A 24,044-nucleotide genomic window follows, 5' to 3' on the forward strand; every position below is an offset into this window, starting at 1 on the left:
CACAACAACCTCTGCCTCCCGGGTTCAAGAGATTCTCCTGACTCAACCTCCTGAGTAGCTAAGATTACAGGCATGTGCCACCATGCCTGGCTAATTTTTGTAGTTTTAGTAGAGATGGGGTTTTACCATGTTGGCAGGCCGATCTAGAACTCCCAACCTCAGGTGGTCCACCCACCTCAGCCTCCTGAAGTGTTGGGATTACAGGCGTGAGCCACCGTGCCTGGCCTGATCTCTCTTGACTGTGGAGAAGGATGAGGCTTATGCAGCCACAAATCCAACCATGAACCCAGTGAGGAGAAAAGAGTTAGACTGTGCTTTGATCTGCTGGTATAGCATGATTTTATATACTCAAGAGGGACTTTAGCTGGTCAATATGAAGTAACAAGAACTAGATTACCCTGTCACTTGAAATAACTAGAAAACTGAACAAAATATGTGAAATAATGGTTCTGAAGGCATGGGACATCAGGCAATGGAGGACAGTGATCCCCAAGAGATAGGAAACAAAAAAGATGAGTCTTATTTACCGGAAAGTGATTGTTCCAATTATTAGGGAGAGATTCCAGGCTATATCAAAGGGAGGGCAAACTCAGCTGCAGCCTGGCAATCTTTCTGTGTCGAGGAGAAGGGGAAGCGAGTCCAAGGAAGCTAGAGTTCACAGGGCACAGTATTGAGGAAGAGAAAACTGCATCGAAAGAGAATCCCAAAGATTTATAAAAATTCCCCCTTGAGTGTTCAGCAATGTACTGATTAGCATATGCATGTGAGAGAACTTCATGAAGGGCTAGATATCTGAAATAAATTGGATATCTTCTATCAAGGAAGAAATGGAAAGGGGATGATAGTGAGATGGAAATGGGTGTTGGAAAGACAACTAACAGAGTCAAACATATAAGAAAACTGTAAAGTTCTGTATAATGTTCTGATTAACTTTTATGCCAATGAATTTGAAAAACTAAAATTGAAAAATCATCAGTAACTTCAGATAATAAAACTCAAATATATAAATAACCATTAAAAATTTGAAATATTAATCAAAGACTTTTTGCCAACAAAAGCTTCAGTACACTATGGGTTTATAGGTGAGTTATAAAATTTTAAGAAATAGATCATCTCTATCATGTATACATTCTTCAAGATAATAGAAAAAGATGGAAAATTTTTACCAACTTATTTTATGAAGCTAGAGTGACCTTGTCTCTAAAACTGGATAATGACAATTCAAGCTATACAGTGTTTCCACCATGCATTTCATTGCAAGGCAACCCACAGCCAATCAGTCTATTGTGTAATCAGCCCAATCCCCTGAGAGTCTCACCTCTCAGTAGGAGGTGTTTCCATATCTTCCAGGTGGCCAAGAGCAAGCTTCTCTGATCCAGGCATGTAAAGAGCCAAGTATCCCTCCATAGCTGCCATTAGTCATCCCTTAAAGTATATTGCCTACCTACTTATTACATACCAAGGCTAAAAGCTTTCCCATGACTCAAAGTAATTTTTGATACCCCCAAAATTCTAAACTGTCAGATAAAACAATGCAAAACAGTACAGTGTCTTAGATTTTTGAGAGGGATCTATTCTCTTTCCATTCTTGGGCTTCTGTGAGGAAAACAGAGGTTTTTCCTAGAATGGGGTCTGTGGTGCCTCCTCTGCTTTTCCCTAGGAGTCCCAGGCTGTTAGAATTTATCTTAGGTTCTCTCATGTGGGCATCAAGAGTGGGATGAAGACAAAATGGAGAAAAGCAATTCAGTCTACTGAGAAGAAAAAAACTTTCAGAAGAACAGATTCAAGAAGAGGAAAAAGATAAAGCCCTCTGAAATACATTTAACTTGGATATCTGTTTTTAACTAGGCTGATTTTAGCCATAGAGCTATTTTTTTCTTAAAAAAATTCATTTTAAATCTTCTATTACCAGACTCTAGTTAGGGCAGCCAATATTTCTTGCTTTTGAATTCTACCATAGGTAACTTCACACATGAAATCAATTAATAAATTTTAACTAAGGTTAACTTAGCTATGTATGCATAAGATATCTTAAAGAGATGGTAAGTAGTTTCTATTTTTACAAGATTTAGAATCTCCCCAAGGATAGTTCAGGTAAAGGAAAATTCAAGACAGGAAATCAGAGACTATCCATGGGGAAAAAAACCCTCAATAAATGGCAAAGTTACACAAATAACAAACCAGGAAGGAATACTTCTGGAAGCCAAGAATTGAATCCTTGCCACAACTGTCAAAAGATAAAGCCTTAGCTACTGAGCTACACAGCATTGAGCAGTTTCTATTGCTCTTTCCAGAAGTCTAGAGCAGCCAATTTCAAGCATGAAAATGCTTTTAACTGCTCAAGACAATTTTTAGGGCTAACTATAGTGTGAAGCCCCAAATTTCTGTCCTCTAGATAGTGGAGACCAAGAGAAAGTATCCCCACATAGTCCCAAGGTTAAGCTCTTAAGGACACAAAACAAGACAGAAATTTTATTTGGTATTGGTTTCAGGGACATGCAACAAAGTTTGTAGCTGATTAACTTGCTGGCTTGGTTTGAAAGCAGGCTTATAGGGATCTCAAACCTACATTCTATGCTGTGATACCCCTGTCTCCATTACAGAAAGAAAAATTCTTAGCAAAATGTGCACCAGATTTGCTATAGCCTAAGACTAGTCTCACAAATCCTTTTTTCTATCAATCAAACTCTTGCAGAGAAGAAATATAGTGACATTTACCATTTACACACACACAAACACACACAGAGAGAGAGAGAGTCAGAAAGAGAGTCAGAGAGAGAGATAGAGAGACAGAGACAGAAACAGAGACAGAGACAGAGAGAATGAATGAGTCGAGAAACTTGGCTGGTAAGAATTTCTTACCCTTTTTGCCAGCATACCAGGTTTCCGGGTTCCCTTTCTCTGTAGCTTCCAGAAGAATGGAGCAGCTTTTGATGATCCTGCTCTCTGTGCCATAGCTGTGGGGGTCAAGCCACTTTATAAAATAAAATTCTGTTAGATGAAGCCATGGGGAAAAGATTCTCACTTTTGCAAGATGTTCCCCAATGGGCTACATGGGGAAATGAATTAACGTCTTCCATTCCAGCAAAATACACATAACCAAACAGATGTTAAGCACCTCATTCAGCATCCAATATCAACCTGGCAAAGCTCAAACTTTCTCCTGATGGTCCCTGTGGTCTTTGATCCACTCCAAGTGAGAAGGGATGACCTCTGAATGGTAACTCACAATGGGTGGTCTCTGGGCAAGGCACAGAGCAAATAGTCACCCTAAGACAGGCCTGTTGAGCTTCCTTTAGGGCTCAGTGAATGTGACCAGAGGGTTCTCTGAGTTAGGCCTGCTGAACTTCCATCAGCAATTCCTTCTGAGGTCCCCTCCACATATGTACACATATACAAAGACAAGACTGACAGAAGGACTTCCAAATCAGATCCCTAACCAAGAACTCCAAGTGTATCCCTTCCAAACTATCCTGCTATTCTCTGTTTAAGAAATCTCTGCAAAATCTTCCTGAATAAGGAGAAGTCTCCCAAACCAAGACTCTTTTTACTAGTTAGGGAGATCCATCCAAACCCCCCCAGGTTCTGAATTGAGACAGACATCCAGCAATGGGACTACAGACAAACTGAGACCCCTGAAAGAGCCAAACCAAGACAGACACCCAGTGGTGGAGCTGGTGGAGCTACAAACAGACACCCCACCATGGTGCTACAGAACCAGGAGAAGGAAGGAGGCATTGGCAGCACGTAGGATACTCACCAACCCAGACACACTGCAACGGGGCTACATACACCCCACCATGGCGCTGCAGTCAGACACCCTGTGATAGGGCTACAGTTATGGGAAATCTCCCCAGGACTATTTTTCCATTGCAATTAAATCCATACACATTGGGTCAGCAGTACCCTGCTGGCAGAGATGGTACCAGAGTCAGCCTCTAGTCCAGGAGAACTAGGCAGCTGCTTGGGCTGGCCTCTAGATCTGTTGCCAGAGGGGAGACTATGGAACCACGGGCAGGTAGCCACAAGGAGTATCCCAGACAAGCCCTCAAATTTGTCACCACCCAGTGGGTTCACCTTGCCCACTGCTTAGAGCAGATTTATCAAGACAGGAGAATGGCAATGATAACAGGAAATGGGTAATTCCCACAGCCGGCTGTGGAGGAGACTGGAGTTTTGTTATCAGTCTCCATTATTTTAAAATTATGTTTAAAGTATTTAAGTGAAGATTGGTGGGATTTTGTTGGATATTAAATGATATACAATATTATATAATTTGCATTTTAGAATGTTGACATATTATTTTGTAATCAGAGAAAAAATTAAAAATTATTGATTGTGCTGTATTGTTCAGAGTGGTAGTTCGAAGGATGAGTATTGGACTGATGAGAGAAATGCATCAGTGTTTATAAGTAAACAAGTGTAAGAACTGAATGAATTCATGGAGACATTTAAAACTCTCTAACTTGGAACTTGTGGAAAACAGAAAAAAATAAGAATGGGAGGACTGATAACTATAAAGCAGCCCTTTCACTTTTTATTGGCTCGATTGTAGCCTCCCTTTTGAAATTTCAGTTTTGGTTATCAGTCTGTTCCAGCGCTATCTCTGCACAGCCCCATTATGTCCCAGAAACATACATCCCAGCAAAAAAGAATAGGGCTGTGCTACTAAGCTCTCTGCAGAAACAGCTCTTGCCCTGCTTGCCCACTGAGTTGTTATCACTGTTTTCCTCTCCGTATCTATTGTGCTCCTGCACAATAGAAAGGGACAGAGAGTTCCGCCGAAGCAGCAGGTGGCTACAATTACATCAATTACAAATGAATTTACAAAAGCCAGCAGGAGAATAATTTTCTTCCCATTTTCTAGTTCAGGTATCTTCCAGGTTATGATATCTATAGGTGGATCAGACGAGACAACAAAGACATTAAATAAATTATTACCTAACAAAATAATTTGTCTGAAGTCAGTGGGATATACTATAGACTAAGCATTAAAACACATCTAAAATTGTTTCTGAACATATTATTTGCTGAAGTTTAAACCACTTCCAAACTCCCATTAGATTTACCTTAAATTAAGTAATTTTACTGTATGTGGTTCCTCCTATAATTATAAATTAATTTATATGCATTTCTTTTTCTTTTTTTTCAACTTTTAGTTTCAGGAGTACATGTGCAGGTTTGTTATACAGGTAAATTACATGTCACAGGGGTTTGGTGTACAGATCATTTTGTTAACCAGATAATAAGCATTATACCCAATAGGTAGCTCAGTGATCTTCACCCTCGTCCCAACCTCCGCCATCAAGTAGGCCCTGAAGTCTGTTGTTCCCTTATTTGTATCCACGTGTGCTCAATGTTTAGCTCTCACTTATAAGTGAGAACATGTGGTGTTTGGTTTTCTGTTCCTGCATTAGTTTGCTCAGGATAATGACCTCTAGCTCCTTCCATCTTGCTACAAAAGACAGGACCTTGTTCTTTTTTATGGCTGTGTAGTATTCCATGGTGTATATGTACCATATTTTCTTTATCCAGTCTACCACTTATGCTCATCTAGGTTGATTCCATATCTTTGCTCTTGTGAATAGTGCTGCAATGAACATACAAATGCATGCGTCTTTATGGTAAAACTATATATATATATTCCTTTGGCTCTATACCCAGTAATGGGATTGCTGAGTCAAGTGGTAGTTCTGTTTTAAGTTCCTCGAAGATTTGCCAGACTGCTTTCCACAGTGGCTGAACTAATTTACATTCCCACTGATAGTGTATAAGCGTTCCATTTTTCTCCACAACCTTATCAGCATTTGTTATTTTTTGACTTTTTAATAATAGCCATTCTGACAGGTGTGAGATGGTATCTCATTGTGGTTTTTTTCTGCATTTCTTTAATTACTAGTGATATTGAGCATTTTTTCATATGCTGTTTAGTCACATCTTCTTTTGACAAGTATCTGTTCATGTCCTTTGCCTACTTGTTAATGGAGTTTTTGTTTTTTGCTTGTTAATTTGTTTAAGTTCCTTACAGATGCTGGATATTAGACCTGTGTCAGATGCATAGTTTGCAAATATTTTCTCTCGTTCTGTAGGTTGTCTATTTACCCTGTTGATAGTTTCTTTTGCTGTCCAGAAGCTCTTAAGTTTAATTAGGTCCCATTTGTCAATTTTCATTTCTCTAGTATGCATTTATTTTTCACCAGAATGTCATTTGATGAAATGAGAATGCAATTGGAGTACCATTGCTGGTAAAACTGGAAAATGTTTGTGTGCTTAGTTCAGTTCAGCCTGTACCCAAAACTTAACTTTTCTTGTTTATACTCCCAATCTTGCTTATCTCATCTTTGTGTTTAGTTCTCTCCAAAACTTAGATTTGAAACACTGTACACTTTCTAACTTCAGGCTCAATTTTTCAGAAATCCCTAGCAAAATTGCAATTGCTAAATGTCAAGACTACTAACTCATCCTTCTCTTGTCTTGAAGTTATTTCTTGCTTAGCTTAGATTGTATAGCCCACCATTTCATGACTCTCCTGGAAATAGCCTAACTTTTTTTTTTGCTCCCTCCACTGTATTATTTGAAAACATCCAAATTCTGTTTGAATACAAATACCTGTCTCCTCTGTGAGAGGAGTTTGAAACTTGTCAGAAAAAAATCCCTTAATAAAGTTACTAGTTTCACATTAAATATATCATCACGAACTTCAGATGTAAATTCAACACTATTCAGAAATCTTACTGTGTGATGTCATTAAGGTAAATGGGCCCATATCCACCAAGTTTCCCAAGACGGAATCTGAAGAATCATATTTGATTTCTACATTAATTTCTTTGTTTCTTCTTTACCAGTATATCTACTTGACTGTTCTCCCCCAATTTGTCTACTCCCTTTCATTTCCTTTGTCACCAACCTACTCCAGGCCATCTCTTGCCTGGATTAAATGACAGCCTTGCCCTGGCTGCCCTGCTTCTGCTCTTTTTTTTTTTTTTAAATTTATTTATTATTATTATACTTTAAGTTGTAGGGTACATGTGCATAACGTGCAGGTTTGTTACATATGTATACTTGTGCCATGTTGGTGTGCTGCATCCATCAACTCGTCATTTACATCAGGTATAACTCCCAGTGCAGTCCCTCCCCCCTCCCCCCTCCCCATGATAGGCCCCTGTGTGTGATGTTCCCCTTCCTGAGTCCAAATGATCTCATTGTTCAGTTCCCACCTATGAGTGAGAACATGCGGTGTTTGGTTTTCTGTTCTTGTGTTAGTTTGCTAAGAATGATGGTTTCCAGCTGCATCCATGTCCCTACAAAGGACACAAACTCATCCTTTCCATGTCTCTCTGTGTTAAGGCTTTTTTGACTCACTTGACCTGAAATGATCTTCCCATCAGGATTTTGTATATTTCCTTTTGTATGATTACCAAAGGTTTCTGAATTTAGGTGTTTTATATTTTATTTCTATTATCAAAATAGTAAAATCTAAAAAATAATTTAAAAATACATAGTATATGCACATGGTTCTAATTTTAAAAGCTGAAAATGTTATTTATTAAAAGTAATTCATTCTCTGTATTAGTTAGTATTATTTTTGACTGCACATAATAGAAAGCCCAAATAGTCATAGCTTAAACAAATTAAACTTTTCTTCTCCTTAATGTAAAGGACGTTCAGGGGTGGACATCTAGAGCCAAAATTAGATCATCACAAAGACATCAATGGCCCCAGTTTATCTGTTTCTTCTTCACTCTGTTTAGAAGATGGTGAGGCATATAATCTTCATTTCCCAGCTGAGTTAGTTCACATCAAAGAGTCTTCTTGGAGGCTCCATCACATGACATCAATTAACATCTGGAGTCTGGGAAGTGTCATACTTTTGCAGTATACCTGGGTACCCCAAGAAAATCATGATTTTTGTTACTAAGGAATAATAGGGAATATTGAGTAAACACCGATCTCTAATATACTGTTCTATTTCTGTCTTTGAAGCACACATTTGTCCTTCCCAGGGGCAACTACTATAAATTACTTGTGTCTCCTTCCAGAAGCAACTTGATTATACATAAGAATATATACACACATACTTAGGTATTGATATATTGAGTATATAAATATTTATATGTATTGGATGTATTTGTATCTATGGATAAATACACATATGAGTTCATTTGTACAGCATTACAATATAATTTTGTTAAGTTTTCTATGCTCTGTTTGTTCTTCTCGCATCTCCGCTGAACAATATATCTTAGAAATTATGCAAATATATTTAGAGGTACCTATTTTCTTTTAAAAATCACATAATTAGAATGAAATCTTATTGAAGGTAGGAGCCATGCTTGTCTTATCACCATTGTATACAATGTCTAAGTTTGAAGAGCTTAGTACATCATTTCAGAACTGGGATTCAAATTTGCATTCAAATTGAATGACTTTACTCCTATGCTTATCCACAACCTCAATATAATAAAAAAGTTTGGCAGATTTGTCTGTATTCAACTCTTTTCACATTCCTTAGGAGATAAAAATATTTGTTAGTTTAGAAAAGTTAATAGTTTACTGAACTTGATTTTCTAAAATCTTGTTTAGAATTGCAATACCTATAGCCATATTCATCAGTGTAAGTGGAGACTAGAGAGGAGTCATTTAGAACACAGACATTAGACCAGGTAGAGGAGGTTTGAATGTGGCTGGCTATGTGATTTGGGGCAAGGCTTTCTCTCTTTCTCCCCTATACAGTGGGGATAATAGTTTCTAACCTGAAGAATTGCTTTTTCATATCTAAGGGAGATGATTGAATGAGAAAAAAATACATAAAACTTCAGTAATTTAGGGCACTCAGAAAGCACCCAAAACATTGGAGTTATTATAAAGTTAATATAAATTATTGTCTCTTTTTCTGTATTTTCATCTATGTCTGTGTGTCAGACTTACATACCAGATTCCTGGATTCTGGGTTTTAGAAAATTTATTATCTTAGTTTCAAACCACTTCATCACTAACACCCCTACTTCCTACCTGTTGGGACACAATAAGACAGGCTTCCCCAGGGACTCAGTTCCTCCTCCTCCAAGTCTCTGCTTCCCAAGCCATGTTTTCCCATCTGTGTCTAAGAAGGCAGGTAAGAGAGGGTAAAGAGTTCATAAAACCCTCATGATTTATTCACCAAAATCCTAGCATGGCCACCCCTACAGCAGTTACAACACAAAGAGCTCATTCTTCTGCATCCTCTGTAAGTCCCAGGGCCAAGGGAGGGGAGCCTAAGTTATATTGGACCTAGACAGGAAGAGTGACGGGGAGGATACAGGCAGGCAGGGATCCTTTCCTTATAGGCAGAGAGGTGGGAAGTGTGGCAACTCGATCCATTATGATCCTGAAAGCTTCAGTAAACAGCCTCCTAGATTGCATTTCTTCCTTCTGCCTACAGATAGGAGAGTTTGATTTTCTTACTTGGGTAGGGTATGTAGTGCAGGTGAAAGACTGGGCTTCATCTTGCCTGGCCAGGAACAAAAGGTCTATAGATATCACAATGGGATAAAGGGCATAGAGATAGAGCAGAGCCAGGAATGCTGGGTTAAGTTTGTCACCACTGGTTACCTGGAACATGGGTTCAAAGAAAGTACTGATGAAGAAGCTGGTCAATATTTCCCTGAACTTTGTCTCAGAAGAACAGTTTAAAATAGAAAAATATAACTTTCTTTAGACTCTTAGAAAATTCTTCATATTTAATCAATATCTTTTTTCTGTGATTTCTCTCTGGTGGTCCTTATTTTGTCCTTTTCCCCTAAATAGCCATTTGTAAATTTTAATGTAATCATTGATATTCTTGTTTTCTGGAGGCCACACACATACAATTTGTAAAAATGACCCCCTCCTTCAGTAGAGAGCAATGCCTCTTATCATCCTGTAACTCTATGACTGTGTCTCAGTTTGACAAAAAACTTTTTAATGCGTAGTGCCCTGTCTTGGATAGTACAGTCTAGATGTACTCATAGGAACAGGATTGAGAAAGATTCTCAACTACTTTGCTCTTGGCATTGTACTTCTGAAATTAAATTAATACACATAAAATACTCAGAAGAGTGTCTGGTACATACTAGATACTTGGTTCATGTTGGTTAATATTGTCAATCAAGTTTTAGAAACAATAAATTAATTTTTACTCTATGGACCACATTATTGGCTTATGTTTATATATGTACTTCCACTTGCTGGAACATCTAGACATCTGTTCCCTTTTCTTTTCCTCCTGTTCCAGACTTTCTCACTCCTCCATGCCCATTTTCCAATTTTCGGTAGTGAAGAAATGGACTTTAACAGAGTTAGAGCCTAGGTGATAACACTGGATGGGTGGAGGCAAGTGTCCTGGGCTCATTCAGGCAGTAGAGCTTTGACTCTTCATGAGCAAACAGCTAAAGTATGATGAATGGAAGCAGATAGGAGGATTGATCCGCAGGTGTCATCTGAGGAGCAAGAAGAGATATGAAGATTATGTCAAACAATGCTAGAAAAGGACAGAGCATTAATGGGGATGTACATCAGGGATGGTAAAATAGAATGTTGAGGGATGAGGTTCAAACAGAAGGAAGACTCATGTAGGAAGATGAGATTCCTGCTTGGATAAATTGGTAATGATCTTGACAGGATGAAATTAAAACAATTCTTACCAACATTAGGAGCAAGTGGATCATTTTATGTATGTATTAGGAAAAAGAGAAGACCCATTAAGTCAGAAACCTAGCAAGGGCTTTTTCATCAAGCAAGTGGGTGAATCTCGGGGGGCACCAGTGAGCAGTGGCATAAATAGATCCCTGAGTTCCATCATGTATTCTGTGCCATGCCCTGCTTCCCTCTAGTCCACCACACAACCCTCCTGTGGCCGCCCTTTACAATATTGATCAGAACTTCCCTTTCCCCTCCTCGTGCACCTCTGCCCACTGAAATTGTGGTTAATTCTCCTTTCTCACTCTTCCTCCTTAAAATTTTCCATCTGTGTAAAACACCAAGGCCGATAATGCCAAAATGTTTTTCAGTGGACTTTTATTAAGAATCTGTGGGGTGTCAGAGCACGTAGTATGTGCAAATGGAAAAGTACCCTTTATCTATCCTCAGATATTTCACAGTAGAGTGGAGGGAGATAGGTACAAAAACAATGTGCTAAGGTTTACAGAGAAAATTTAATAATAGTAGAAGTGGCTTGCTCAGTGAAGTAGCTACCTCAATTATCTTACTTTCCTTCTGAATATTTAGTCTTTCCCTGAACATATAAATAAACATACTGCAGTATCTTTCATTTCTGCCTTGCTTTTTCCTCTATTATAAGCTTGAAATGAATTTCTTTAGTTACATAGTCAACTTTTCCTATCTACACTTCCTTACTTACTAGCTCTCCAGCTCCTTCATTCTGGTTTCCGTTGCTACCAGTCAAATGAATCTCTCTTGGCCAGGTTACCAATGACACACCTTTATTATAATATTTAATGAATATTCACTGTCCTTATGTTATTAAACTTCTACTTGACTAACAAGTTGGTAAAACCCTTCTTGAAATTTTCCTCTTGGTTTTTTTGTAGGGTATCTTATTCTTAAGATTTTCTTTATACCTTTCTAGCCCTTCCATTTATGTCTCCTTTTTCCAACCCTTCAATGTTGCTATTTTCTAGGGTTCCAATCTTAGCCTTGTGCTATTCCAACTCTACAGGCTATGTTCTAACGCTTTCTGAATTTATGTCCTAAACTATAATCCTTCCAATTTTCTCAAACTCTTCAGTTTGAAACAAACAAAAACAAATCTATGTGTGGCGATTATAAACACCTCAGTCTTGACATATCCCAGAACACGCTAATCTTACTCATTTACCTGTATTTTACATCTTGGTGATGCAACTTATATACTCAAGCCAGTAAATTGGGGGTCACTCTGGGCTTCTCACCTATTTTCTCCTTTACAACAAATCTGTCAATAAACTCTGTCTATGTGACTTCTGGAAGACGCCCCTTCTCCCTATCCTCAGTGCCTAAGCCTTTGTTCAGTTGCACATTATTTCTCACCTGGGCTATTGCAGCCACCATTCTTTCTATTTCTGCTCTCTTGCCTTACCCAAGTTCATGAATAATAATGTGTCCAGAGTGATCTTTCTGTATGAACCCTAAATCTGGTCATGTCTCTCTTCTAATGGCAATATTTTTTTTCCATTTCTCTTCATCCATATGACTAGTTCTAAAATCTTCAGTATAGAAAACATACTTAAGATCTGGCTTTTTCTTTTATCAACTCCATTTTTGGCTCTTTCTTTCAACTCCTCATCCTTTTGGCTCCAGTCCGATTAAATATTGCATAGAATTTCCTTCCAAAGTTATTCTCAGACTCATCTCCATACTTTCACATAATCCATTTTTTTGTATCTTCGGTACACTACACAGATTCAATGCATGTAAATCATCCACATCTATTTAAACAAAACTCAACTAAGTTGTTAGCAACTTTAGGAAAGCTTCTCTTTTCCTCTATGGTTGAGTTCAGAAATTTTCCTTTGTGCCTTCCTATTATTCTGCTCATATGCCTAATTAACTCATTCTACAAATATTTTTAGCCATTTCATGTCAAGCACTGTGCTAATTGATGTTATTTTCATGGCATGAAATGTCTAATTGGGCATTGGAAGAAGGAGTATGTAAGCAACTTATCATACAAATGTGTAACTACAAACGATGAGGATGGTTCAAAGTACTACAGAAACATAAAATAGGAGAACTTGATCTTGTGTGAAGGGGGTTAGAACAAACCTCTCGGAGAAGAGAGTATTTGAATTGAGATGTAAAGGATGAGTAGAAAGTGTTGTGTAGAAGCATAAGATGCACAGCCTTCCAAGAGAAGTGGGATCAGAAAGCTCACGTAATGTTTGAAGATCTGAAAGAAGGACGGTGTGGCTGAAGCTCAGGGAGCAAGGGAGATGGGGTGTTAGATGGAACTGAAAATGAGGAAGGAGGTAGATAATATACGGCATTGCCTGCTTTCTTTCCTTCCTTCCCTTCCTTCCTTCCTTCCTTCCTTCCTTCCTTCCTTCCTTCCTTCCTTCCTTCCTTCCTTCCATAATGATGTAGTCAGTTAACTATGTGTACTATCAAGCAATCTATCTATATCCTATATATATAGTGATGATAAAAGAAAAACCGCACATGGTTTCTTCCCTCGTGAACTTATGGTCTGATAAAGTTCAAGTAAAAAATTTCCTTTTTATAATATTAGCAATGAGAAGTCACTGAAATATTTTAATCATATGACTGGTAAGATTTATATTTAAAAACATTTATTTGATTTCAATGTAGAGAATGGTTTATAAGGAAACCTAGAGTGCATTAGCAGGCAATATCTACTTTTTTACTCGAGGTAATAGTACTTGGATGGTGAGAGTGGATATGGAGAAGTGGATGGATTCCAGGGCTAATTAAAAGGGAAAGTGACAGGTCTTAGTGGTTTCATCATGTACTTCGTGTCATTTTTAATGGGTAGAATAAATGTTCAAGATGTTTTCTGGGCGCTGGTTTCTAAAACTGACAAATATTTACACCAGTCACTGAAATGCTGGCAAAAGATCAGGTTTTTAAATTTTGGACTTGGTGAGCTTTGAATATCTTTGGGAAACTTAGGTTGATACATAAAGTAGGCTTCTGGAGAGGTCTAAGTGAGAAACGTATTTCAGTAATCATTTAATAACAGAGATGGTAATTGTCTAATGACATAGACAAGATAAAAGAAGTGGAAGAAAGGGGAAAACAGAGTATCAGAGAGGAAAGAAGAAAAGCAAAGAAAATGTAGGACTGAAGCTTTAAATTGACATCAATGTAGTGGATGAAGGATGTGTTCGAGAAAATGAGAGGGAGTGACCAGGAGGTATAAGGTAAACTAGAAGATTGTGATGTATAAATTAGGCCAAAGAGAGTGTTTCAAGGAAGAGGATTTGATCAACTGTTTCAACAAGAGTTAACAATAGGTAAGCTGTAGGTGATTTCTGAGAGCTGCTTTGTGGAACTAATGGAGATGGAAGCCAAATTGAAGTTAGTTGTGGAATGGATGTGAGGTGAGGGAAAGGAGACGGTGAGTGTAAATGCTTGTGAGAAGTTTATGCATGAAGGGAAGGGGAGAGTTAGAGAAAGAGCCAGAATTCAAAGCTGGGAGGGATGGGATCCATTTTTGAAGATGGGCAGATTATTTATTTTAATGAAAGGAAACAAGAAAAGGATGAGAGTATACACACATGATTTATAAGTCTTACAACATTTTATATAAATTTATAGGATCTAAGTGCAATTTTGTTCCATGCATAGATGGCATAGTAGTTAAGTCATGACTTTTACGGTATCCATCACCTGAATAATGTACATTATTCTCATTAAGTAATTTCTCATTATCCACCACCTCTTTTCCCCGTTACCCTTCCAAGTCTCCATTGTCAATCATTTCACTCTCTACATCCATATGTACACATTTTGAACACATACTTATGAGTGAGAACATGCAATATTTGTCTTTTTGTGTCTGGCTTATTTCATTTAAGATAATGGCCTCCAGTTCTATCTATGTTGCTGCAAAAGACACGATTTCATCCTTCTTAATAGCTGAGTAGTATTCCATTGGGTGTATGCCATATTTTCCTTATCCTATCATCTGTTGTTGAAATTTTGGGTAGATTCCATATCTTTGCTACTGTGAATAGTGCTGTGATAAACATACCAGTACAATTATCTTTTTGATATATCATTTTCTTTTCCTTTAGGTAGATACCTAGTAGTAGGACTTTTGGATCTAATGGTAGTTCTATTTTTATCTCTTTCAGGAATTTCCATACTGTTTTCCATTGAAGCTATACTAATTTACAATTCCCACCAATTGCATATAAAAGTTCCCTTATACATGTTAGCATCCTTGCGAACATCTGTTATTTTTTGTATTTTTGATAATAGCCATTCAGACTAGGATAATACGTATCTCACTATGATTTTTAGGTTTGTAGATTTTATTTTGAAAAGTTGAGGAAAACTTCACTGATCCCATTTTACTTTCTCCATGAGGTAGTAGTTGATGTCATCTTCTGAAAAAAGTAATGTTTGAGGTTTGAAAAAATGAAGACATTTGGAAAATATTTTTTTTTTCTAGAGAAGAAAGTTGATTAGGGAAGATTTGTAGGGTGTAATACTGAAGGCACATTTAAGGTTAATGATCACAAATTTATAGTAAAACCAGCCTTTTCTTTCTTTTTTTTTAAGTTTTATTCCAGGAGCACTAGGATGCTCAGGCTCAGGTTGTGGGAAATGAATAGTTATGTTCATATAGATTGAAATTTTAGCAAAGGGATGATTTAACCAAATTTACATTCTATTTTCTTCTAGTATACCATGAGTTTGGATAAGAGATGTAACAAAAATATCCATCTGAAATTATATTGGTGTATAGTAGAAAGCAAAGACCTAATTAAAGCTATTTTTCTCCAAAATGGTTTATTAAAAAACCTTCTCATCTACCATTGCTTTTCTTACACTGGTAACATACTGGCTTAATTTGTTGCGCGTTTATAATATGTTTTAATGTATACTGAGGTTACTGCATGTCAGTACCCTTTTTTCAAAACTTCATAGGTTTTTCATTCATTCATTTTTCTTCGTAGACCACACAATTATTTATCAAGTCTCACAATTCTACCTTTAGAATATTGGCTGAAATTTGCCTTACTTGGCAAAAGTGAACCACCTATCATTGGCTTCCTAAAGAGTAAGTGCAAGGGATAATTTTTAAAGCAATTTGTAAAAATAACCTCTTGTATCTGCCCATACACACAGTCATGAGAAGCCTACTCAGCTTACGATTCAGCCTATGGCATCACCCAGCAATGACTCCGCTGCTCCAGTCTCTGAATTCCTCCTCATCTGCTTCCCCGACTTCCAGAGTTGGCAGCACTGGCTGTCCCTGCCCCTCAGCCTTCTCTTCCTCCTGGCCATGGGGGCTAACACCACCCTCCTGATCACCATCCAGCTGGAGGCCTTGCTGTACCAGCCCCTGTACTACCTGCTCAGCCTCCTCTCCCTGCTGGACATCGTACTCTGCCTCACTGTCATCCCCAAGGTCCTGGCCATCTTCTGGTTTGACCTCAGGTTGATCAGTTTCCCTGCCTGCTTCTTCCAGATGTTCATCATGAACAGTTTCCTCCCCATAGAGTCCTGCACGTTTATGGTCATGGCCTATGACTGTTACGTGGCCATCTGCCACCCACTGCGGTACCCGTCCATTATCACTAATCAATTTGTGGCCAAAGCTAGTGTCTTCATTGTGGTGCAGAATGCCTTTCTTACTGTACCCATTCCTATCCTCACTTCCCTGCTCCATTACTGTGGGAAAAACGTCATTGAGAACTGCATCTGTGCCAACCTGTCTGTGTCCAGGCTCTCCTGTGATAATTTCACCCTTAACAGAATCTACCAATTTGTGGCTGGTTGGACCTTGCTGGGCTTGGATTTCATCCTCATCTTCCTCTCTTACACCTTCATTCTAAGAGCCATGCTTAGATTCAAAGCAGAGGGGGCAGCAGTGAAGGCCCTGAGCACATGTGGCTCCCACTTCATCCTCATTCTTTTCTTCAGCACCATACTGCTGGTTTTGGTGTTGATAAATGTGGCCAGAAAGAAGGTCCCCATGGACATCCTGATCCTGCTCAATGTCCTTCATCACCTTATTCCTCCTGCATTGAACCGTATTGTGTATGGGGTTCGGACCAAAGAGATAAAACAGGGAATTCAAAAACTACTGCAGAGAACGAGGTGAATACGTAAAACATTTCTGATACCTCCTGTTCTTCCTCTTCAGTGATTTTACTTATGCAGTGAAGTAGAGAAATGTCAGTGAGTATTTATTGCATGCACTGAGACTCCCTTCATTACTGAACCAGATTCCTTCTTTCACTTTCCTTGCCTGGTTCAGGTGGAGGTAGGCAAGGGGAAGAAAATTGTATTTATTGAGTGGCTGCTTTGAACCTCGACAATTACATTTAAGTAATTTAATCTTCAGCGCATCTTTGCAGGCATTGTTACTTTCATTTCACATAGTAGAAAAAAGAGATGCTTTTAGGAAGGGAAATGACCAAAGATCACATATGTGGGAAGCAAAAAGAATAAAACCTAGGCTCTTTCTACATAGTTGAAATGTCTCCTCAATTGCAATTGAAGCTGAAGACCAGCCTTTGCTTTCCTTTGACCTGTATTTTGTCTTTCTGGATGTCCACAGGTATTTTCTGACTATTCTTACTTCTTTGAGACCCAAGGGACTTCTCAGAGAAGGCCGAGTCTTGCCTGACAAAACTTCTGCTGGGCAACAAGAAAGGAGCTTGACAACAATATAAATCAATGCCAGCTTTCTATTCTATCCTACATAGCCTCATCACCTTAGAGAGAGTCTTGAAAGTGAGGATGGATGCAGACAGGGAGAAGGGACTCAAAGAGGGTAGAAAACAGGAAAGCTGACTAGGACGTTGTGTTAACCATTTTCCCTATATGTTTAAGCTACACATTTAGTGAACCGAATATCAGGTCTTATTTGATCTGTCGACTGCCCAAGTACTGTAGTTGAATGTGGGAAGATATGGCATAGTGTCAGGTTTCTGGATAATAATGGTTCCAGTTAGGTGAATAAAGAACCTACACTGTTTATTTACAGATAATTTAATGTAAACAATCATTTAAATGGTATTGGAGTCAATGATGGAAAAAAGGAGGCTCAAGTAGCAGAGAGATAGTATCTATGGGAAGAAAATTCCACTTGGAAAGAGGTTAGGTCATTAGAACCTAAAAGATTAGGAAGTGGCCCATAGAACTGGATCTCAGATATCTGAGGAAGGATGCTGTCTCTAATTGGTACTTGAGCCATAGGACCTCAGAGGATGTGGCCCTCAGAGCTGGGACTAAAATCTTTGAGGATGGGGCACTACCTTGATGTTGCTGGTATTTTTGAGGGAGTTCAATGAGGCTGATTTTGGGAGTTAAACAAAAACCAGAACCAACCAATCAACCAATCTGGAGACTAGAATCAATTTCACTTCAAGGATAAAGAGTTGCTGCTAAGGAAGACTGACAAGACAGGAAGAGACAGAAAGAGCAAGTGTCCCTCTCCGTGTTTCAACCTTCTAATGTTTTCATTGCTCTCTGTAGGTAGAAACTCAGAGACAGCTGGCAAAGAAGGATTTGACTCCCAGTGCCAGTATGACAGAGTACAGTATGGATGGCAGGCTTGGTACTGAGAGGTAAGTGTTATTAACAGGCACAGCTCCAATCTTCCTTGGGTCTGAAAGCTTGTGACTATGGAGGAGCACCAATAACATCACCCTGCAGTGCACTGTTCCTACCAGGGAACTAGAGTCAGAATCAAGTCTGCTAGTGTGGGTAGGTGGAGAAACATGACATCATGTTTAGAGTCAGCATTCATAGCTATGAAGGAATTGACGTGAAGCTGGTAAAAGGAGTAAGATCAACTGCCCCACGTTGTAGGGATTAGATAAAGTAACTCCAACCCAATGCCGGTGTGGGCTCTAGGGGGAGAGTTTCTTCCAGTCACTCAACAACAGCAGGAAAGAAAAATTATACCCATTGGCTTACAGGAAGGGGCTCTTAGTACCTTCAGGGTTGGCTCTCATTGTTTCAAGCCAGAGCCACAGGTGTAACTCAGTATCTGTCATTTTTTTTATTTAGAAGAGAATTCTCTAATAGAACTTCTCTCCATCTCACAGTTGCTAGGAGAGTTTTATCTCACTGCTTTCCTATTGTCCCTCAGAGGATATAAAGGCCAACTTCATTACTGATTTTCAAAAATAATGCTCATAATGAAAATCAAACTTCTTGTGTTTTGAGCACTTGCAATATACCAATGTCTATGAATAATAATATTTACTTTTCATAAGAGCCTTCTATACATGATTATAAAAGTGAGTTTTTAAAAAGGAATCTAATAGGATATAATTCATAGAAATATAATGTGTCTGTAATCAGGTGATATTTTCAAGCATTTGGTCAACTCCATTGGTCTTTCCAGGAATTCCTTCCCTGCATCTGCCATGATTTCACCCAGGAGCAAGCCCAGAATGAACACAAAGAGGAATCTATGCTATTTGGGCCAAAACTCAGATGTTAATTCCTAAACCAGGCTTCTGTAGATCAATGCAAATGGCCAACACAATTATGAGACGCTTGACTCAAACTGGGTGTACATAAGGATAGGAACTACCAACTTTGTTGTAGGGATTTGTAAAGGTTGGAGTGACCAAGAGAGCAGTGGGACAACAGTGGTCACTCCTCACAGTAACTAGCACAGCTCTCGCATATTGAGGGGCTCAGTAAACATTTCCTTACTTATGATATTGAATTAGCTAAGTGAAGAGTTGAAAAATCATGTCTAATTTTAACCTCTAGTTTCCCAGTAGTAGAGTCCTAAATGTAACAAATGGATAAGCCACATACTTCAAGTTGGCTCTCTGCTCTGGTTCTAAGTACAGAGGTTTAGAGTACCACAGATTTCTCATAAAATTGTCGCACTCACTGCAAGTGGTGAAGTAACTGGTCTCAAGGTCTTAGATAGGCTTTGAAGTAAAGCCTCATACAGATGATAAAGGAGCAAGATAACCAAAGAATCCGACTTTGAAGAGCAGACCCAACTCTGCTGTGAAGTTCCCATAGCAAAATGTTAAAACATGTCCTCTCTGTAAAGGTTTTCAACCACTGTCTTGAGTGGATATAATGAAGTAGTATAAATTAAAGGCATTTTAAATGGATGGGGTACAGATGTTTTGTCAATTTTTTAAACTGAGAAAATCTATGAAGATTTGGTTTGCTGGTACAATCTGAATATGTTCCAACTGCATTGGAAGAGGGTGCATTCAGAGCATGAGAAGAGAGACAGGAGTAGCTTTCCAAAGGTCACTCCCCTCACTCCCTGGTTTGCAGGTTAGTCACATTTGCATGAGGAACACAGCCTCTTGAGAAGGAAGATCTGATATCATTGAACATTGCTATTCAATACCATAGCTGACTTAAATCAAGGCCAGTGGAAAGAAAGAATAACAAGTCCTCTGGAATTAAGTTGGAGGAAGAAGGGACCCTATGTTGGTAGCCAAAGCTCAAAACAAAGACCTAAGTATTGCTGAGGGAACAATACTACATTTTCCATTTATCACAGAAAGGTTTTTAGTGCCTAGCCATCCTGATACTTTATTATGCTTTGGTGTATATTCTAGGCAGTGAGAGTTCTGAGATATCAGAGACCAAGTTTAGGGCATCAAGACTGTGCAACTGTAGAACCTAAACAGCAACCTCTGAAGTTAAGCAAACTCTTCATAGTTGGCAAGTCAACATTGCCCCTTTGTGGCTCTTTGTAGGAATAGCAGTACTGTAGTGAATGCCGGTTCTCAATCTCAGGTGTTTGAAAGAGGATGGGGAAGTCTGTTTAGAAAACTCCTGTACTTCCTGCTCATAGGGCACATAGGGACTTGAGAGATTAATTTAACAAATAAAAGAGACATACCAATTTATACGATGATTTTCTTTCCTTCAGCAACATTTAAAAGTCAATACCAAATCACTGACATGAGTCAGGTATTCATAAGGATAGTAAATATCCTTGGTGTTTCATACCATATTACATTATCAGCATTTGGCTGAGTACTGTATATAATAACAACATTTCTTCATGTATTCAACCAAAAATTAGTTATTGAGTTCTTTATGTGTGATTAGCACTATGAACATACAGGAAAACTATCTTTTAGAGAGATTATTGTCAAAATAGCCCATGAATTATAATTCCCATTTTTGCAGATGAGGCAACTGAGTAAAATGATAAATTATGCATAGTCGTTTAATGAATAGGGACCAGAGTCAAAATTGAGAGTTAAGGCATTTTGCTACATAAACCCATTTTTTCCTACTTCAGAGTCTAGGGATTGAGGTATATTTTTGATTTTTCACTGAATAGATTTGTAGTTTCCTAAGTTTTTCCTGCTCCAGATTATAGATATCAAAGGCAGAGTACACCAAAAACTCATCAAGCATTGAATTAGTCAATGCAAGTAAAGTTAGTTACTATAACAATGATAGCACAGTGGCCAACACAATAAAAGTTTACTTCTCATCCACATCTCATTCCCATGCATGAGGGCTTTGCTCCACATCAACATTTAGGGACCCATGCTTTTTTTATTACATGGATCCTCCATGTTCTGCATTCTTAGAGAACTTCACTGGTGCTTTTAAATCTGGCTGGCGAGCCAGAAAGAGAAAGAATATGCAGGATCTTGTAAGCTTTAGGGCCCCAAACTAGGAGGGACATCATTTTCTCTATCATTTCATAGGCCAGACTCCTCACATAGATCCAGCTGCTTGCAAAGCTGATCATAAATTTTCATTTCTATTTTTCCTACATATGCAATATGCTTACCTCCTTACCAAGGGAGACCACCCAAGCTCTCGTCTGATCACTCTATGAAGCAAAAAATCCAAGACCTACAGATGCGTGTGGCCTTCTCCATCAGATCCCATTGTGATTTCTCTTTCACCAATGATGTTCCATCTCTCTATTAATGGTGGAGCAGATGATTTCCAACTGAAAATGAAGCATAGAATTCAGTTAGCAGTAACTTAATAGTAATGTGAGACTACTTTAGGAGCAGATATTGCAATATTTCTACTTACTGAGAGTGGGACAAGTTTCTTGATTACACATTGTTTGTGTTCTCTAGGAGGAACTCTCCTGATCATTGTTTTCAATGTCCTGACAACTGCTTTTTATCGTTTCTTTAATGCCATCTGCCTTTGGGGGTTTGTGCCTTTATTAATATTCCCATTATCCCAAATGTGCCTTTATTAATGTTCCCATTATCTTAAATGAAGCAAGCATCAAACAATGTGACTTCTTTTGGAGTGACACTGCATTTGAACCTACTTTCTACTTACAAAATATTAGTATCAGTACTTTAAATAAATTTTTATTTAATTGTGCATTTTTAAATTGATACATAATAATTATACGTATTTATGAAGTTATATACAGCATGTAGTGAGCAGGTCAGGGTAATTAGCATATCCATCATCTCAAACACTTATCATTTCTTTGTGTTGGGTAGATGCGATATTCTTTCTTCTAGCTATTTGAAAATACACAATGTATTATTGTTGACTATTATCATCCTTTAGTGCTGTAAAACAATAGAACTTGTTTCTCCTTTCTAATTGTAATTTGCGTAGGATCAACATATTTTTAAATTCTAAATCAAAAACTTTCTTTAAAAGTCAAGTTCGTGTTTCTTTGGCAATAAACCTCCTCAAAGGCCTAATAGGTTCTTGATCTATCTGTATCAGGTCAGTTCAATGTGCTAGTGATCACACTCAAAGGATTTTCTTAGGCATAATTTCCATACTTTTCTTTTCTTTATTGTCTTCTCCCTTTCTCCATGCCACTCTTTTTCTACTTAATGATGCTTATCTTAAGGCCGTCAGACTTGAGAAGGACTGCTATACACATCATCTAACTTTTTATCAGGCTGGATTTCTATCAGTCTTCTTTACTCAAAGGAATTCTAAAATATTCTCTTAACTTTTGACCTCCAAAAATGGGTAAAAGATGGAAGCATTCTCCTAAAAAACTGGCACAAGGCAAGGATGACTTCTCTCACCACTTCTATTCAACATAGTATTAGAAGTCCTAGCCAGAGCAATCAGGCAAGAGAAAGAAATAAAGTCCATCCAAATAAGAAGACAGGAAGTCAAGCTATCTCTGTTTGCAGATGACATGATTCTATATATAGAAAACCTCATAGTCCAGGCCCAAAAGCTCCTTCAACTGATAAACAACATTAGTAAAGTTGTAGGATACAAAATTAATATACAAAAATCACTAGCATTCCTATATAACACCAACAACCAAACTGAGATCCAAATTAGAAAGGCAATCCCATTCACAAGTGCCACACAAAAAGCAAAATACCAAGGAATACAGCTATTCAGGGAGGTGAAAGAACTCTACAGTGAGAATTACCAAACACTGCTCAAATAAATCAGAGGAGACACAAACTAATGGACAGACATCCCATGCTCATGGATAGGAACAATCAATATCATTAAAATCACTATACTGCCCAAAGCAATTTACAGATTCAATGCTATTCCAGTCAAATTACCAATGACATTCTTTACAGAACTAGAAAAAACTATTTTAAAATTCATATGAAACAAAAAAAGAGCCTTAATAGCCAAATAATTTCAGTTCCTAGCTTAGGACTGTTCAAACATATATTTGAAATCTGCCTTGACATTCTGCTATGATTATGTCAAGATCCTGGTATTTGATTGGAAACAATGTATTTTCTGCTTAGCTTTTGAGTTTATGCAGAATTCTTGTGGTCTGTCAAGAGATGCTGTTGTTACTGTGTGGTGGGGAAGGAGACCTACATGAGTCAACACTCCTTGAAAAAATAAACCTTGATATATTTTCTGAAACAGTCACTAGATCTCTTATATTTACCAGTATACTTATGATAGAATTAAGACTGTGTCCTGTTTAAGAAAGAGGTTGAGAGACTTTCCTTAAACCTGTGCGTACTCCTGGAAAAGTAAATGCTAGTTTGCCTGTAGATAGAGCCAAGAGAGGGATCAAGGTCTCATTTCTCCTTGAATTCACAGAGTGATGAATTGAATAATGTGCCTAAATTCTTTGAGAAAAAGCCTTCTGATATTCACTTTTGGCATAATGAGACTTGAATTTTAAGTTTGGAAGTCAGGTTTAGTATCTTAGTTATGCTATTGCCTGACATATTGTCTTATTAAATTGGAAAGACAATTGGGAGGCAATTGAATTATGTGGGCGGGTCTTTCCTGCACCCATAATTCTCATGATAGTGAATGAGTCTCATAAGATCTGCTGGTTTAAAAAAACTGGAGTTTCCCTGCACAAGCTCCTCTCTTTTCCTGCCACCATCCATGCAAGATATAAATTGCTCCTTCTTGTCTTTTGCCATGATTGT

At 38.1% G+C, this 24,044-nt stretch overlaps 1 protein-coding gene across 1 annotated transcript in view; it reads left to right on the top strand.

Annotated features, from left to right (window-relative positions):
* The first annotated feature begins 9,171 nt into the window (after nucleotides 1-9,171).
* Nucleotides 9,172-24,044, top strand: part of LOC105488673 (olfactory receptor family 56 subfamily A member 1) — a 55,561-nt gene continuing 40,688 nt past the window's right edge. Inside the window, exons 1-2 of the mRNA XM_071073946.1 lie at nucleotides 9,172-9,226; nucleotides 15,832-18,281. Coding sequence (XP_070930047.1) covers nucleotides 15,866-16,810 — 945 coding nt within the window. The 5' untranslated portion in view covers nucleotides 9,172-9,226; nucleotides 15,832-15,865 and the 3' untranslated portion in view covers nucleotides 16,811-18,281. The remainder of the gene's footprint in view (nucleotides 9,227-15,831; nucleotides 18,282-24,044) is intronic.

Source organism: Macaca nemestrina, chromosome 12, assembly GCF_043159975.1.
Source record: "Macaca nemestrina isolate mMacNem1 chromosome 12, mMacNem.hap1, whole genome shotgun sequence".
Classification (NCBI taxonomy): Eukaryota; Metazoa; Chordata; class Mammalia; order Primates; family Cercopithecidae; genus Macaca; species Macaca nemestrina.